Source organism: Rattus norvegicus, chromosome 5 (assembly GCF_036323735.1).
Source record: "Rattus norvegicus strain BN/NHsdMcwi chromosome 5, GRCr8, whole genome shotgun sequence".
Classification (NCBI taxonomy): Eukaryota; Metazoa; Chordata; class Mammalia; order Rodentia; family Muridae; genus Rattus; species Rattus norvegicus.
Window position 1 is genome coordinate 77746695 of NC_086023.1, and position 19101 is coordinate 77765795.

Genomic DNA, 19101 nt, shown 5'->3' on the forward strand with positions numbered 1-19101 from the left:
TAGATTTATTCTGTAAACTTGACAATTGACACTACCAATCCCAGTGTGTTTAATAGGTATTTAAGAGGGGTTCAAGTCAACATCCAATGGAAATGTCCCAATTATGTCTATTATGTTGTATCAAAAGAATGAACTTAGAGCCAAAGAACTATGTCAGACTTGGGCTGAGGAGATCTTATATTCCACAAGGCCCCTTGAGACTCTTCAAGAATGGAGGTTCCTTAAGACCTCATTTCCCTCCACTCTGACATCAATTATAAAACTCTATGGCAAGCAAGAGCAGAAACAATAGAGGCAACCTGAGACCCAGGTCTCTTTGCTCTGAGAAAAAGATCGACTAACACGGCACCATTAATTTTATATATCTCTAGGCCTTGTCTAAAGGCTTCCTACAAACTGTAAGCTGACCACAGGCATCAAGGGAGAAAATTAGAATTTCTTCTCCCCCTCTTTTGGACAAACCATGAATAAACCCATTTTCTCTACCGATTTCTATTACCTATGCTCTTTGGCATACAAAGAAACTGAGGCAGGAAGTTCACGGACCTAAGCACACAGTGATGATCTCTGTGATGGTCAATGATTATACAAACTATGAGTGGATGGAAGACAGCTGTGTTAGGGAGCTGGGTAGAAATCAGCAAGCAGGAAGTCAAGGATGGAGCCCCTCTCACAAGCAGCTTAGGACCCCAACTCTTGTATACCTGGCAGCATATTCATTTAAAGGAGAGGAACTATATTGCAACTTAATCTCCTCAGTACTTGGAGTACTATGACTGCGTGAAAAGAAGGAGAACGTGAAGCATTGCTGGGAAGGACAGGGACAGATTCCAGAGGCAGGAAAGGAGCATCAGGACATTGCTGGGAGCCTTTAAAGGAATTCTGTTTACTTCTGGTAGAGTCTGCAGTATTTTTTATAGATCTGTTTATTTTTCTTTAATTCTATTTAATCTACTCTGTTACATAATTTTTGGTCAGATGAATGGGATCTAAGTCATATCTCTGGCCCTTGGTACAGACATTATCTTTACTGCTAAAAGATTCTTGGTGTATTAGGCAGAAGGAGGCTTTCTGGTAACGAACCAGAATTAATCAGAATAGACCCGTCAATCATCTGAATAGGAAAATACCTTCCCAGGGAAGCTTTCTGTTCCAGAAACTTTAGGAAATATTGATAAGCACGTAGGTCAGCACGAAGGTCTCTCACTGCCCACTGCCCGTTCGTATCCTATGGATGTGTTTTTCTCTGCAGTGGCCTCTGCACAAGCTCCATTCTCAATGTGGAGAATGTTTTCCCATGCAAAGATCTCTCTGGGGGTTGGGGATTTAGCTCAGTGGTAGAGCGCTTGCCTAGCAAGCACAAGGCCCTGGGTTCGGTCCCCAGCTCCGAAAAAAAGAAAAAAAAAAAAGCTCTCTCTGCCCGCTGTCTTCTCTGTGAGAGTCTTTTCCTTCTTGCTGGTCTCTCTGCACTGAGTGTGAAATCCACCTCCTACAGTGGAATGCCGCTAAGGAAGTTTCTTGAATCCTCTAGAACTGTCTCCTCTTTTGCAAATGAGGAAACTGGGTGGGCAAAGGGGCATATCGATGTGGCACAGAACATTTCTAGGGCATCGACATGCACACACCCCTCAAAGGACCTGCCCAAGAGACTACCTGCAAGCTGCTTTCCACTGCTGTCTGAGGGAGGAGGGGATTTGAGCTAGCCACCTGGGTACACCAAGGTTCTTCCCCTGTGCTTTGCCCCCTCAATGGTTGACTATTACTTTAAACTGGGTTTAGCTTTTTCCAGCGACTGAAAGTCACTGGCAAAGTCTCCCTCCCAAATCTTTTCTCTTCTGACCTGTACACTGCCTTTTCTCAAATTTAGCAGCTTTCAAGTAAGTCCCCTTCAAAATGTTTGTGCCAAGGATTAAAAATAATTACATGTTATTGTAGAGGTTTCCACCGTATAAAGAACTCCTCTTTTGTTCTGCGTTAGCTGGTCAGCACTGTCATGAGACACACAATATCTCTTTGTATTAAAACATGTAAATCAGCATATTTTAAAAGCTTAAGTTGCATAATAAAACCCTATGATTACTTCTAAGGCCATAAACATTTATGTTTAGTTTAAGAATGTACGTTGGGTGTTTCAGAACTGTCTTCCTGAGTTTTTACTTTAATGTAGTTTTACCCCCAAAATTATTTTCAAGATTCCAAAAATAACCAATAATGCTTACCAGGCTACTTGGACTCAACATTCTCCTGATGTAAAAGTGCAGATACCAACCTTTGCCTGAGAGGCTAAGACCAGGCTACCCGGGAGAAGAGGCGGCCCACCCTCATACTCATCTCCGTCCAGCTTAGAAGTCAGACGGAGTCGACACCCAGTATCATGTGTGCCTCTTTCCCCATCGTTATCCTTCCTTTATTTCTTTCTAAATATTAACAAAGACTGAAATGTAAGAATGTAGCCTTAGAAGCCAACTGCTGCTCAGGCCACAGAGCCGCAGCAGCTGCCCTTGCCAACTCATAGATACCCACAGGCATCCTACTAGGACTTACTTCTGTATCTTTAGCTAACAGATCCCCCCAGATGCTAGGGCTTACATCAAAGTGGGTACTGGTGGCCACACCTGCTGCTTCAGACCCCCTGACTCCTGCCTGGGAACAGAGCTTGGAGACAGTCATGTGCTGTAAAACTTCCCCCACTTCTGCCAACGGACTGCAATTTCTTCTCTTCAGAGTCCTGTCCATCCTGACATAGGCACTGGGGCCTGTACTATCCTAGAGCCCCCACCATACTGTTGTATGTCTATGGCATTAAAACTTCTTCTACTAAGCCCTATGCCCCCAGTAATCTATCCCAGCTTCTACTTGAGTCCCCATCTAAGACCTTTCAGTCTTCTTCCATCTTCAAAAGAAATGCATCCTTCCTGTGTAGGTAGGGCCACTATAAGACGCTAGGAAACAGAGCTAGTCTCCATCAGGAATCTTCACAGGCATGGTCCAGGAATCATTGACTCTTTGCTAAAGAAATTTGTAACATAACACGACAGAGCTCCAGCCCAGAGCCCGTTGACTCCACTTTTGGACCAAGACTGAACTTTGCTCATGGAGGACTGTTCATGCTTGCAAGGCCTACAGGGCACCACCTTAATATTAAGTGACCACACAGCGGCCCACACTAGCTAGAGCACTACAGCCGCCAATCTCAATCTGTCTCGTAGCATGTCAGTAAACTGCGTGGGCGATCTAGTTTGTCTTTTGCTGATCTGATAAAACACTGACCAAAATCAACATGGGGGATAAAAGGGTTATTTTATCCCATCATATTCAGGTTATGATACATCCCATAAAGGGAAAGGTTACAGCCCATCATATTCAGAAGCTCAAGTTAAGAGTTCCAGCGTGAGCTCAAGGCAGGAACCTGGAGTCAGGAACTGAAGCAGAGACTACCTGGGAGATATGCTGCTTACTGGCTTTTCTAGGCTCACATCCATCTACCTTTCTTTTTATAGCCTAGGGACGGCACCGCCTACTGTGGGAGGGCCCCTCCTACCTCGGGTTGGCCCCTCCTACATGGATTAGCCATGAAGAAAAGACTTCCACAGACATGCGTACAGGCCAATCAGCTGCAAGCAATTCCTGACCTGAGGTTTCCTCTCTCCAGTACAGCAAGTTGACAACTGAGGCTACCTATGAAAAGTGCTCATAAGAATCATCAAGACATTTCTCTCCAATAGAGACTTCTTGTGGTCCACTTTTAAAGACTATAGATTGTGTGCTTTGCTTTCTCAAAATATATTCAATATATACCTTTATAAAACTGATCTAGAGGGTGAATTCATTTGCTGTTTACTCTTCCCATCGCTGTTACCACAGTGGATAGTCACTGTGTGCAACCCCCTTTTAACTCAATAACCAAGGCCCTGGAAGCCCCACCTCACCCCAGGAACTATGCTGCACAGCACAACTCCAGGATGTAACCTGGCAAGGGAGACACAAAGAGGCGGCCTGTCAGTACATTGAGAAATACCTCTTGGAGCCTTCTCAAAAATCGAGAACACAATGCCAATAATAACACAGTACTAGTTCATTTCATAAGTTAAATGTTTTCCAATTCCTGCATGTCAATGGAGTTGAGAAGGGACTCTAAGGAATTATCAGCTGATAAGCCATTAATAGTACTTTTTTGATGACAGATAACTGATGTCACCTTTGGCATGAAAGCTAGAAGGAACTCCAAGAATTCAATCCCAGAAGCATAACACAGCTTGTAACAGGCCTGGCAGAAATGAAGATATTCTACAGAGACCCTTGGATTTCAATCACATTATCAGGCTATTAAATTAATAGGTGCCAGAGAATGGGGATTTGCTTAGGAATCTCATGATGGGAGGAGAAGGCTCCAGCTAGAGGGGAAACTGATCTCCTCACAGAGGATACAAAATTTTAACAACCTGTTAGACCTGACGGCATGAAGCCTGGACAATGGTGGGTCACAGTGGGCAGGGCCATGCCTTGGCTGTGGCTGCCTGAATGTGGACATCCTTGTTTAAACTTTGACCTCCCGTCAGCAGGAGTGCCTCGTGGGATTTGCTGGATCTGTTTGTTCCTATTTCTGCTTCCCACTTTTAATTCTGCTCTTTTAGTCTCGTTGAGAAATTTTAGCCAACTTGGAAATCAATCAGGGATACACAGATTTTTCAATATTTTGGCATGTGATCCAAAATGCTTGACAGCATAGCATGGCTTAGCGGCTTTTAAATGCCTTCCTTTGCCTCCTTGCCAGGGTAAATGGAAAGAACCACTTGTTGGGGCTGTGGAGGGGAAGCTTTGTTTTACAAGGGGAAGCAGAATTATTGGTTGTGATTCTTTTCTTGAGACTCTTAGGCTGCTGGGTAAGTTGCTATGCATATTTCTACAGAGTAAAGTACATTGTCACTAGAGTTTTTATGATACGTCCCATCTGCAGTGGTTTGAATGATAACATCCTCGGAGACTCGTGCGTTACACTTGGATGCCAGTCAGTGGTGTCGTTTGCAGCAGCTATGGATTCTTCTGTAAAGTTCAGCCTATGAGAAGTTTGTCATTGAGGGGCAGGCTTTAAGGTTTTATAGCCTTACCTTGTCCCACTTCCTGCCAGACTCCCACCCCCATTTCCTGTGTATGGATAAAGATGGGATCTCCCACTTCTGCCACTGACTACCATCTTCCCCCAGTCCCATCCCCAAGCAAACATTGTGGACTCAATCTCTCTCTCTCTCTCTGGAATCCTAAGCCACAGTAAATTATTTCTTCTGTAAGATGTTTTTGGTCATGGTATTTCATCACAGTAACAGAAAGTGAACTAATACATACCGATATATACTCACAGTCTGATTATGTGTTCTTTATTGCTACATCATTGTGATTGACTGGAAAGTACCCTCAGGGCTGATCACCCACCCCACTGAGTGGAAACCAGAGCAAACCAGCCTGCTCTAGGCAGCAGGTACAAATGTTCTCCTTGAGCTGACAGGAAGTCGTGTCTACACACTAGCTGCATAAAAAGCAGCAAGGAATTCTTTGCACACATTCCTTACACCTTATAAATCCATCACTAAGTACCGCTGGGGATCCTTTTTGGGGGTTAGGAGGAGGGAACAGCTAAGCTCCGTTCAGAGGACAAGATCCAAATGTTTTTGTTTTCAGGCAAGAATTTCTAGAATTCTTTGTTCTCTCTTACCGAAGGAATGGCATAATATTTATACAGAAGGAAACCGTGTGTGTGTGTGTGTGTGTGTGTGTGTGTGTGTGTGTGTGTGTGTGTGTGTGTGCGCGTGCGTGTGCGCGCGCGCCCAGGGTAGGAGTAAGGAGTCACATGCCTCCCCCTTTGAGGAAATATAGCTAGAACTTTGTTCATGTTACCTAGGGGCCTCGTCCTTGGCCCAAATGGATGTACAATTTCAGTTGGTTCATTACACAGTCACTGAAATAGTCTCTGGAAAGAAGCCGTGTCCTCAAGATGCCTATTGGCCCTGTACTCCATGCCTCTGTCCTCTCCTGGGGAATCCAGAGCAGCTGCAACCACTTGGGTTTACAAGAGTTCCCCGGCTGTTTGAAACTGACTTGATGATCTAGCCATCCTAAAATGGCTATTCTAGCAAATCTGTTGTATGTCGCATTTAATTTATTGTTGACAAGAGCCAACCAAATATAAATGTTTTTGTTTCAAATATACCCACCACATTGTAAGAAATAAATGTGTCGTGCCACATGCTCACATGTTTTTGGCTGGGGGATTTGGTACTGGTGAGGCAGGCACAGGAAAATAAATACAGATGTTTGAGGTTTCGGTTGTGAGTTTTGTTCCAGAATATTCTGATATCAAAGTTAAGGTTTTTTTTTTTTTCAGGGCTTTTATAAAGCCAGAGACTGAACCCAGTGAGACTTTGGACATGTGAGATGTAATGATTGATCTTGAGTCTTGATTTGATGGATTTTATAATTGCCATGGAAACAAACATCCGGTGCTGTCTGTGATGAAGTTCCTGGGCTAGGTAAATTGAGGGCCAGAGACCCACCCTAAGTGCAGAGAGCACCGTTTCTTGAACTGAGGTCCTGGGCTGAACAAACAGGTGAAAATGAACTGAGCTCCAGCATTCGCCACTCTTTGCTTCCTGACTTTGACTTTCTGCTGCCTTAAGCTCCATGTGATGAGGGATAAGTCTACTGAAACAGGAAGGTGAAACAACCCATCCCTCTGTGACCTTGGTTTTGTGTCATGGTCTGTCTGTCCTGTCCCAGTAATGCATGAAGTAACAAGTGCATTATGGGAGCACTCCTTATCACTGTCTATGTGCATTATGTGAGCACCCCATGTTGTTGTCTCTTGTACATTTATTATGGGGGTCTCAACACTCTATGTCATTGTCTCCTCAATATTTATTATGGGCTCTGAGCACTCTCTCATTGTCTCTCTAACGTTTATCCTGGGGTCTGAAGGGAAGCAGTTGAACACACAGGACAGGGAGCCACTGTGCATCAGTGTGATGATGTAGATACAAAGACAACAGTTATTCGTGCTCATAGAAGAAGCCAGAAGCTTGAGGCGAGGGCTGGGAATGAGATAGCATGGAATTCAAAGGAGAGTATAAGAGTTCTGACTGTAAGATCAAGGGTAATGAAAGCACCAGATCATGCAAATCCTTTACATTATCCTGTGGGGCTTTAGCTTATCCTATGAAGGGATCATAGTTTAACCGGCAGGCAGAGATGTTTGACCACCAGGCTTGGATCTTACATAGCTCATCCTCTTTTCTCTTGAACATGGTTGAACGATATGGAGCTGCTATTTTGTAAGTTGAAAATGATCAAATAATGATAATCTCATTAATATTAAAATTTTATATATCGCATCCATCTTGCTAAATAACCCAGCCTGGCTTTGATGAGAGCATGTGACATTATGCTCGTCGCCTTGACCCTATGTTTTTAATCTGAGCATGTTTGTTAAAAGTCTATGATCAAGAAACAGAGGAGCCAGACACTCGGGTTGGTCCATCTCATCTCTAGTGGCTATGTTTCTGTGGCAAAATTAGTTGACCTTTCAAGTTTTCAATTCTTCTTCTCTGAAGTGAACCAATACTTGAGAGTTAAAGTAGTTGATATATTCTAATGCTCAGAAAGGTACCTCGGGTCTAGTGCTTATTATTTAATTGCTATCAGTTATTAAGTTGCCACCTCAACACCATCATTGCATATGCATTTGTCTACATGCACATCACCATATGTGTTCACATACATATCTATATATCAATATTAATCTGTATACCTAGACATAAACATGTGTGTGCACATAATTTTAAGTCCATTTTTACAGTAGAAACTAAGAGTCAAAAGAGATTGACTTGTCCAGTGTCCTATCCTTTGGTAGAGGGGAACTGACTTTGCATATTTCCGAGGAGCACTGGCTTTTGTCTAACCACTGGACTTCGGAGAAATGGTGTTCTCTTTGGATCCAAGTAATTAGCAGAAATTTAAGCCTGTATTTCTACATTTTTAAATATTTTGAGCCTAGTCCCATATCTCTGGTCTTGGGAAAGCAATACCCACAAGTAGTTATAACTGGAGAAATGCACAGCATGATAGCTTAGAAGGGACACAGAACCTGAAGGACAGCGCCCCTGGCTTGCTTTATGTCCTATTGATGGCTAGACATGTTGCCCTAAGCAATGCTCATCTCTCCAAGGCCTCAATTTCCTCTTGCAAAACTGAGGGGTTTTACACAGATCATCTCCAAGGTTGCTTCTGGCTCTGTAAAGGAATGGCTGTCTTCTGAAAGGTGGTATTTCTGTGAGGGTGCATAGTCAACACACACTCAGAATTCTGATGCTAGAATGGGTGTTGGCATCCTCTCCATTGAGCAGAATGGGTCTTCAAACCTAGTGGAGCACTTTTAGCCTTCCCGGGAGCCTGAGCTTCATACTATGGGCATCTGTATTCGATGGCATCGACTGAAGTTTGTAATTACAAATTGATCCATGTGGATAGCGTGAAGCCCCAAGGCAATGGGCATGCTTTCAGGTTCCGGTTGAACAGGCTGCTTCATAACAGATTCTAAAAGGCCCTCCTTCCTCTCAAGATTTCAGTACTGGATACTACAGACCTAATGTTTCTCTCTGACTTTTGAAAGGACAAGTCTGTCCTGGAGTCTTTCATGCTGTCGGAAGGATCAATTTTCTCTCTGCTTATTTTCCCTTGGGGCAGAGAATTCACCCATGAGTGTTCCTATCCAACTCTGCAAAGACACAGTGTGTATGGCAGAGTTCAAATCCCACTTGCCTCTATTACTTAAAACCAATAACTGAAGGTGACAAAAATGCACATTTAACTATATCTGATTTTGGTCTGGACCGTCAGAAAGCACCAAATGGAGGTTTACTAATTCAAGAGGATGGAATAAAAACGAATCCTTCTGCAAATGGACTTGAAGGGAAAGAACAGCAGAAGGTCTCCAACCCCTTTTGTTGCCACTCCAATGACAACTCCATGCTGTGGGCTGTCGTTCCTTTCAGAATTTAGTTCCCAGCAGGGACAGAGGGTTGTGAACTGCGACCTCTTTTTATTTGAAGCTTATCTGGTGGGAAGCAAGATTCTAGTGCCTTGAAGCAATGGGGACTGTGGCCCATAGTGACCGATGCCACCAGGCAGTCACAGTGATGACAGCAGTTTAGTGGCAGGGAACAGTTCGGTCTAGGACCACACAGAAGGCAGACACGCTGACCACACAGCATCAAGCAACAGAAATGAGATTTTCTGCCTGCGTTTGGTAGGTTATGAAGGGAGGGGTGAGGAGGGGGTGTTGTGGAGAGTGCCAAGCTGGGCTGTTGATGAGAGTGTGGGAAGATTTGAGAGAAGGAAAAGAATCAAGAGGAGGCCCTGTGCCAGCCAGGAGGCCGATGGGTTGATCTTTCTTCCCTTTCTGCTTAAGTGGAGAGGCTTGCCTGGTGGGGTGGGAATGGGGCCAAGAAAGTAGCAGCTGTGCTGGGTGAAACACGGATGGTCAGACCTGGCAAGGATGTGTCTGCCATCTGGCATTGGAGCCAGGGGAGGCAGGAGCTATGAAGGGAAGTAAAGGGAGGAACAATAAGAACAAGAGAGAGTTATACAACGACGCAGAGGCAGTGTCCCACAAGGAGGGAGGAAGGGATGACCAAAGAAGAAGAGCAGCTACAGGGGACACCCATGTGTCTCTGATGCAGCCCAGGCCTCCTAACCAAATGCGAGAGCACAATCATGCTTCATGAATTTAAAAAAGGGAGCAACCTTGTAATACAGCGGAAACCAGACCCCTGTTCCTGTGTGGTCTCAGTGGAAACAGGTTCCGTGGATACAGTTTTCCAAAGAGCATGTCATAGAAACCTGGGAGCTATACAATCCTATGCAGAAAAATGACAGACTACTTATAAATATTAGTTCTACTTAACATAATAGGATGCAGAGCGCAGGACCCCTGAGAACATCTCAGGATTGACTGTTAAGGTCTTCTTAGGAGTCGTGGAGAAGTGGGAGTGAGTTCTCTTTTTCAGTGGTGCCGCTTTTAGAACCTTCCCACTTCCTTTTGCAGGGCTCTGTGGCAAGCTAAAAGGTCTTCTGGGTTGCACTGCTGGTTTTGTCATCATCAGACAAGTATTTGTAGATCAGGGACCAGAATCCCACTGGTTTCAATGTCATAGAGACCAAGGCTTATTTTAGCTTTAGGCGCCTAGGAGTCAGGGTAACTACAGATAAAAGAAACCTTCAAATCTTCTCCAAGTCCTGAGGCCTTGCAAGCTCTATTTCTTATCCTGTCAGTGCGTTTCTACCACCCCTCACTCAACAAATGCAGGCCAGCCTGACGGATTATGAGAAGCCTCATATCAGACACACTCCTTTCTGTCATAAGACATCATCCTAGACAAGTCCACATTCAGCCAACTCCAAAACATCTCAGAGAACCCACTTAAGAGCCTAACCACCACACAGCAGATGTCGGGATCGTTGAGACCAAAGGAGTTGCTTGGTAAACTCGTAAGACATGTTTGAAGCCATAAAGTTTCAGGCTCACTTGTTACCCAGCAACAGACAACGGACATAGGTGTGCTCAAAGCAGAGACTCACCTGTGCACTCGTACTGTAGACCTTTCCCATAATAGCCCTTCTCACAGATGCATTCAAATTGACCTGTGTGTGTCCCGCATTTGCAGCTGGCCATTCTGTCACAGCAGTCCCTTCCAGCCTCACAGAGATAAGAGCAGTGGGCCATGTCCTCTTGGATAAAACTCCCAGAAGGTAGGTCTACCAAGAACGAAAGATAGAAGGCAATTTTAAAACCTTAACAACTGATTGTTGCATTTTTCTAGTCATTACAAATCGAGAGCAAACTGGAGGGAAAAAGCTCTTCTAATCTGTCTGTTTCCCACTGTTCCCTACCTCCACCCACATATGAATGTGTGCTGTTTGCAGGAACATACTCTGGGGGTTAGTTTTGGCCAATTCACTTATTTCAGTCTGGGACGTCATCCCAAGTGTTTCAGGCCACTCGGGGTCAGTCAGAAATGAAGCAGTGTAAACTGGAATCTCCAGATGTAGCAGGTAATTAACACACTTGGTTCTTCAGATCACTCCTCTGGCTTCCAACAGCAGCATTCCCTGACCTCTGTGTGAGGTCAGGCAGCAGTAGCCAGACTTTCCAAATCCTGTTCAAGTTAGAAATAAAACCACCATCCTGTCCACTGCGTAAAGTGCTGACTGTGGGATACTAACTTTTAGAATAAATAGCATCATGTCTATAGTCGCTTGATTCAAGAATATCAACACATACATTTAAGAACATAAACCACAATCCAGTCTGCTTCTTAGTTTTCAGTATGGAAACACGTTCTGTAGAAAGAGACCATACTGAGTATCTGAGGCGGGAGCTAGAAGAAAGCATTCCAGGAATCCTTGAGCACAGCCATTCAGACACTGACTTAAGGCTGGGTTAAGGTTGAGCCTGGATGGATGGCCGGGAATGGAGCAAGTGATTAGTCTGTATCTCCAGCTGAAGAAGCTAGAAAATCTTAGACTGAATTCCTGTGCTTGGGTCAGGCTGCTTTGTCCAGATACAGGGATGGGCCCCTAGTAAGAATGCAAGTGGGTGACTGTTGGCAGAGCACAAGGTCTGCAGAGGAAGATTTGGGAAGGAGAGGAGAGATGGTCTCTAATGGGAAATGTCTGCACGGCAACTCCGGACTGAAATTCAGGGAGACTCAGCCTCAAGGGAAGGAGATCAGTAGAACCAGGCACCTCCAGCCCAGAGACAGTGCTATGGGTAGAAGGTCTGCACAGAGGTCCCTGGGGATTAGTGCTGAGAAATGGGACCAGAGGTTTGTTGGCAACAGAGGACCTCAGGGAACCAGGAAAGCCTGGCTACCAATGCTGGTACAGTAGCATTCGGACCCAGGAGTGGAGTAAGTGGAGGTTTAGTAAGTGGAAATCTGTTCTGCAACCTGGGGCTGCAGAGAGTGTTTAGAAACATGAACGTCTGAAGGCCAGAAGTGTGTCCTTCTAAGTAGAAGAGTATGGAGGAGAGGTTATCGGGCTCTCCTCTCATGTGGTTGTATCTTTTTAGTAAAAGTGGAGCTTCTTACTGACCTTGGAGAGTCAACCCAAATCTGTCATGTTCTAGACATGGGTCTAGTATAAGAAAGGCGGCACTTTCCACTAAGTCCCAGTGCATGCTAGCAAAACAACCTTTTCCTTAAAAGCCCTGCCTGCTCTTATCTTGGTGCCAACTCAATTTAAGGCAGAGGCAATTGTCCCAAAAGACAGGAATAGTTGGACTAGTGATCCATTTGCTATAGCACGTCTATAGGTCACAGCACCCCTAGCTTCATATTTGCGACTAACAATAGCCACTCCCCTCGACTGTAGTCTCCCTGCTTCCCCAGATGGCACGCCACTCTCTAGAAGAAAGGAGAGGAAACAAAGGAGCTGCTGGCTACTTCTGACTACAGGCTAGAAATGAAGCCTGGGTGAGATGTGGAGACTTCTTCCTCTTCAGAAGACTGTGGTACAGATTACTGTGAACTCCTAGTTTGAAAGAGGAGAAAAGATGGGAACCCATACTTGATCGCCTGAAGCAATTAATAACAAATAACCCATTATTATTTATATTCAATAAGTGCAATGAAACTAGTCATTGAGCCTTTATAAGTGCCACCAGTAATTTGCTTTTTGTCGTATCTATTTACTCTGTGTATGTGGGCACACACTGGATTGCTCTTTTAACACCTTGGGTCCCGGGGGTCCAGCTCAGGTTGTAGATCTTAGCAGCAAAGCACCTTTTTTTTTCTTTATTTTCGGAGCTGGGGACCAAACCCAGGGCCTTGTGCTTGCTAGGCAAGTGCTCTATCACTGAGCTAAATCCCCAACCCAGCAAAGTGCCTTTTACCCCATAATTTTTCAGGTCCCATCAGTGATTTTTTTAATTGTTTTTTATGCCTTAATCTAGTTAACTCAAATAACGAGCCTGTGAAGTAAGTACTACTCTCACTGACCAGAACCCTGAGAAATATTAAAAGAGAGATAATTTGCCTCCAGATCACTCACTTAATAGACGATGAAACTAGGATCCAAATCCAAGAATTTGGAATTTTATGGCTTAACCTTTTAGAAATTAAACCAGTTAAAAGCCTAGGATTTAAATCTAAGCCTGGTTTTCCTCCCCAAACTCACTCCATACTCCCATCCATTTTTTCTAGGAGTCTTATTTCCAGTAAGGTTAGCTAGTAACCACCCACAGACAGGCTAATCCTTTTTACTAGAGACACAGCAATAGACTCACAGCCCCCTTAAAATCTTCTCTTGGAATTCTACCGGGGATAACCTGGCTGTTTTGAGCCTCATGGGTTCTTTGAATATATTGTTATGGTTTCTGTCTTACATTGAAATTTTTTCCTTGAGTACCTGCCAGAATCGTGGCTCAGTTAGGCACATGGCTAAATCTCTGTCGATCTTTTCTCGAGGTTCATATTTCAGCAGGCAAGTTCATCTAACTGAGAACCATACAGTTAAACATCCTTAAACGAGGGCATCAAGACCAACAATGAATGCGTTTGCTAATCCTCTCCCCTGCCCCTCCCCCCCAAGGGCTGACGCTCTTATGACAGAAGCCATTTATCTCCGAGTTGTCAGGACAAGAAGTGCGTGCTAAGTATTCAGAGTCCTATCTCCCTGTGTATTTCTGGAAACATTCTGGTGAGATTCAATGCTCCTGTCTCAGAATGTTTACTTCATCCATCCAGATAGCTGTGAATGTGATCTCAGTCACGGCTTTCCACTCTGTGTGTGGCCTCCAACACACCTCAATTCATCCCATGGATCTAGGTGGGGACATATGGATGTTCTAGGGGAATGCATCGCAGCTGTTAAGAGATGAAGCAAAACAAGGTTGTTGCCAGATCAGCATGCCATCTCCGGACAGTTCGGAGTATCTCTTGACACCCAAAGCACTTGCAAGCCTCCTTTAAGAGCAGTGTGAGGGGTTGAAGTCACTCTTCAATGAGTTTCATGCAGAGAGAGAGAGAGTGGGGAGGGGAAGGGGAGAGAGAGGGAAGGGGCGGGGGGAGGGTGAGGAAGGGGGACATACAGGGAGGGGGAAGAGGAGGGAGAAGGGGAGGGGGACGAGGAGGGAGGGAGGGAGGGAGAGAGAGAGAGAGAGAGAGAGAGAGAGAGAGAGAGAGAGAGAGAGAGAGAGAGATTTCAAGGTACCTGTAACTCTAATAAGCTTCAATTACCTTCATGCAATGCCCTGCGAGCTAAAGCCTCAAATTCTTCAAAACTGTGGAGCAGATAGCAGTGTTCTTCCTTCGGGGTGGAAGCCATGTCATTCAGTTCTCGGATATTCCCCTGCCAAATCCCGAACGTGAAGATCTCCACTCCGAAGTCCCTCAGTGATGCCGCAATAGGTCTGGGGTCTCCGCCATTGGAATAGCCATCGGTGATGAGAAATATGACTTTGGTGGAGTTTTCTCTAGAGTGACGGAGAATTTGCTGTAAAGACACAGGGAAGATCCAAGGGTGAGTGGTGTCAGCTTCTCTACTTCCTTTCCTGGCTAAGGTAGTACCCAGGAAACACCGGTCAATGAGAGGAAAGCGGAAACCGGCACGGACTGAGATCTGCAATAGTTTCACAGATGCATAATGAGCCTCAAAGCCATTGAAAATGTGATGTGTCATCGTCATCATCCTTGCAACCATGGTCGCCGTCATCCTCATCTCCACTGAACTTGCCGAAGAAGAGCAAAGGTTTACAGAATGACTTTGACTCACTAATGGCCACTTCCTGTGAAACTAATCTATTCATTCTCCAGACCTAGAAACACAACCAATCCTGAGTTTTATGCATCTACACTGCACCTCTGTCTTTCTATGTAAACCACCATCGACCTCCTAGAATACAATTTCATCAGAATGTGTCTTTTCCGGGGCTTATGATGGCTGACCTCCTTCCTACATTTGTTTTCCACAACTCCTTCAAGAAGTGTAGAATTGATCCAATGCTCCGTCTTTTTGGACCACCCAGGATTCACATAAAATCAGCAGGTTTTGGCAGGAGCCTGTCTGATGAGAAAACATGGATTCCCTAAGCCTGACATTTGAGCTTTATTTTTTTAGGACAGGTCAGTCTGTTTTACAATGTGTGATTCCCTCACCATAGGCAGGACAAAGGCAAAGCCTTGAGCACCTCATTGCCAGGGATGTCTTACACTATAGACCCAAAGGCCCAGAAACCCGGGTGCCATCTGGCACTGCCATCCAACTTCTATCCTGGCTTTCCATCAGAATTGCTCAAGAAGGCAAGGAAGTGGCAGGATACATTTTTTTTAGCAAGTTCTTTGAAGATAGCATGGTTATTAAGCAATAATGAGAGATTAAGAAAGTAATAGATATAATGTGTTTTCAGAAGGCAGACCAGGAAGGACGGCAACAATTATACCCTACCTTTCTTTCAAAATCAAAATAAGATATGATTTGAAAGATATGTTCAGTTCCATTTACTTTAGGGACTAGATTCACAGGCCTATTTATTTCAGCTTTCTGTATAAAAGAAAGTCTATTATGATCTGCTTAACAGATGCTACTTACAATCAAATTATTCTTACCTAGACTTTGCTATTGTGAGCTGCAACTCAAACTGACAAACATGAATTTAAAGATAATCTAACTGGAAAGGACTCCAGAAACCATCAGTTTGAGAAGAGGTGTTTAAGTATGTCACCACAGTCCTCAAGAATCAAGCACAATAAAGCTGGATCTGATGGGAGCCTAGAGAATCAGGCACAGAAGTATGTGTCTCTGTGTGTGTCTGTATGTATCTGTGTGCATTTGTGTGTGTGTGTGTGTGTGTGTGTGTGTCTGTGTGTATCTGTGTGCATTTGTGTGTTTCTTTATGTAGGTGTCTGTGTGTGTGTGTGTGTGTGTGTGTGTGTGTGTGTGTGCATCAGAAGAGCATGCATAATGCTAACGGAGATATCCCCCAATACACACCATGGCCTCAATCAATAGCCTTCAAGGTTTTGGTCCTCATGATTCAAAAAGCTGTCTACTTGATGAAGGACAAGAGGTCTGGGATGAATGTGTGACAAGTGTGAGACTTTTCTAATCCCCAGGCAAGAGCCTCTGGGTTCAAGAGGAGGGGAAAGACAAGAGAACAGGAGATGCTATTAGCTTGTGTGAGACTCTGAAGTCTGCACGCCCAACTGAATCGTAGAGGAGATGACAGACAGATGTCTCCTGAGGTACTGAGGGTCACAGGTCCTCTTTGCATTTGGATCTTCAGGATGGTAGCATGGCCATGAATTAGGCCATTGTGCAACTCAGAAAACGGAAGTGCAGAGAGCAGAGGGGTGAATGTTCCCCAGTCAGCTTTGCAAAAGGAGAAAGGAATTCTAAACATGACTCAGGGTTAGAAATGGAAGTATTAGAAACTTCTAGTGTTGGGGTTTCCTGGATGCCCATAGATGGCCAGTCTGGTTTCCTCATACGGAGGAAAGGCATCTCAAAGAAAAAGTTCTGGGAGGAGGCAAAACACATTCCTACATGACCCACACCTGGGCTCCATCCCTAAAACAATACTAAAGACAAGCTCACAGCATAACCATTCTCCTCAGTTATAGTAAGATAGAATTTTAAAAACCATCACCAGGCTGTAAGATGATGTTTTGTCTTAGCACACAGTCACCCATTCCTACAGGAACTCAGGATACCTTGGGAGCTAAGTAGGGAATATCATTTGGACCTGTGTGGGATGTGTGTGTGTGTGTGTGTGTGTGTGTGTGTGTGTGTGTGTGTGTGTATTTACATTTGTAGTATAGCTATACCAAAGGGAGGAGTTCTATAAGCATAAACAGAGATTGGAATGGGCTGAAACAAACATATGAACACATGTAATACTCAGTACTATTTCTGAGCTGAATTCTATGTTTAGAATAGGACGAGGCAATTTGTAAAATTCTATTTTTCCATGTTGGGAAGGAAAGCCTTCGTTCCAGCCGTCCAGGATGCAGTGGGTTGTGTCTACACCACATTTGCTCTCCACTATGAAAGCTAGTTATCCTAGTTCTATTCAGAAGTCACATCTCCGCTATGCTCATCGTCACTTTGAACTGATAGTTGACAAGGTCATGGCAGCTAACTGCAAGCAAGACATCGAGAACTCAAGAAGAATAATGGAAAAGGAAAGGGAGAAAGGTAAATTTTCTCTTTCTTTGTGCTATTCTTGATAGCACATAGTGTGAGGTATATGCTCATAAATGATTGTTCAGTGAGTGGAGAGGGTAACCTCTAGGATACTGGAGTGAGTTAGTCTTGAGTAAGTAGTAGGAATGTGAGTGTGTAAACATATACTATTCATACAAGAATATCCCAGGAGGAGCTGGAGAGAGTTAGTAGAGGGTAGACATGATCAATAAATGTCATATAAATGAATGAATCTTTCAAAGAATAAAAACACTCATTAATATAAAATAACATTTGGTTTTCTTTTGTGCCTTCTAGAATAGAGGGACCATTTCCTGGAGTGTTAGCCTCAGTTCAGTCCAGTGTCTTTCTCCACCTTGGTGTGGACTTCAGCATCTCCTTTCTACGGTTACTGCTTATCACACACAGCAGGTTTAAACTGTGTTTGAGGCAGAGACAGGGCTCAGTGCACCTGCTAATATTGCAGAGGTCCCAGGTTTAGTTCTCAGCACACAAATGGCGGCTCAAAAACATCCATCATACCAGGGAATCTGATGCCCACTTCTTACCTCCATGGGCGTCGAGCATACATGTAGGTCAAACACTTGTATTCACAAAGAAAAATCAATAAACAAACAAACTTTAAGCTGTGGTTCTGTTTATTCTCTTCTTGTAGAGGCACTGACGAGTGTTTGCATGAGCCATGAGCTCTGTTGGCAAGTCAGTACATGAAGCTGAAGATAACAAGAATGATGGGAGGACAAGTGGTCCAGGCAAAGAGTTACACAAGATCTGGGTTTGGAATGTGCTTTAAAGAGGGATAAGGGAGGATGCACGACTGAAAATAATCGACAGCTCTCCCCTCATTGCCTCATCATGTTTGAGTAAAGTCACAATTCACTAAAACAGTTTTTCATACCAGGACTTCAGAGTCATATGGGTCTGTGGTAATAGCCATGGAATGTGGTAGAACTCTGGCATTTTTCTTCTGTCTTTCTGAAATCGTTTACATCATCTGCTACAGATTATTTTTCCTCCAGAATACTGAATGGGACAAAGGGTTTGCTGCCAAAGAAAAACTGGAGAGGGACTCTGTATGGCAAAAGGTTATCACCATCTGCATTGCATCGAGCCTCTGCTGTGCTTGTATAAATAGCTGGAAGGAACATAGGCCAGCAATAGTCACCAGAATGATAAAAATTCGGGATTGTGCAACTCAGATTTAACAAGGGAGATCCATCACCATTACACAAGACTGCACCCCCAACTCCCATACCGGCCCAAAGTAATTTTTTCCTTCAAAGCGCTGTTGCAAAAACACTGAAGACAACATAGGTGACAGTTGAAGCAGAAGGGGACAACACTCTCTCCTGAACCCTGAACTCTGAGCCACAGGAGAACACAATATGAGCCCATTAAACCAGCCTGCCCTAAGTGTGCCAAGTAGCAAAGATCATTAGTCACCCTCTAATGAATTTCATACAGTGGGCAAATCCACCCTGGGACTGTGGCTGAGTACCACTTTGTCATGGAGTGGAAAATTAGTGAATTAAGCCCGAGTTTCAGCTAGATTTCTACCCAGTGCAAAATCGTAGTGTGTGTGTATATATATAATTAAGGGGAGTGTCTATAAGGGTAAACGATAATTGGAATGGGCTGAAACACTCATCTGAACACATATATTATTCAATACTGTTTCTGAGGAAAAGCCCAATCATCTGTTTAGAATGGCATGAGGCAATTTGTAGGGAATCTCTTGTTGGGAAACATTAAAGCACGAATTGAGTACTGGATGCTACGTGGAAGACATTCCTCACGCTCACACCCCAACTTTCCCCAAATTTCAGCTGTTATTTAGTTACTAATTTCATT

At 44.1% G+C, this 19101-nt stretch overlaps 1 protein-coding gene across 1 annotated transcript in view; it reads right to left on the minus strand.

Annotated features, from left to right (window-relative positions):
- Window positions 1–19101, minus strand: part of Svep1 (sushi, von Willebrand factor type A, EGF and pentraxin domain containing 1) — a 176770-nt gene that overhangs the window by 140172 nt on the left and 17497 nt on the right. The window contains exons 2-3 of the mRNA NM_001419684.1: window positions 14286–14541; window positions 10627–10803 (exon numbers count right to left, since the gene is read on the minus strand). Of these exons, the coding sequence (NP_001406613.1) occupies window positions 10627–10803; window positions 14286–14541 (433 nt within the window). The remainder of the gene's footprint in view (window positions 1–10626; window positions 10804–14285; window positions 14542–19101) is intronic.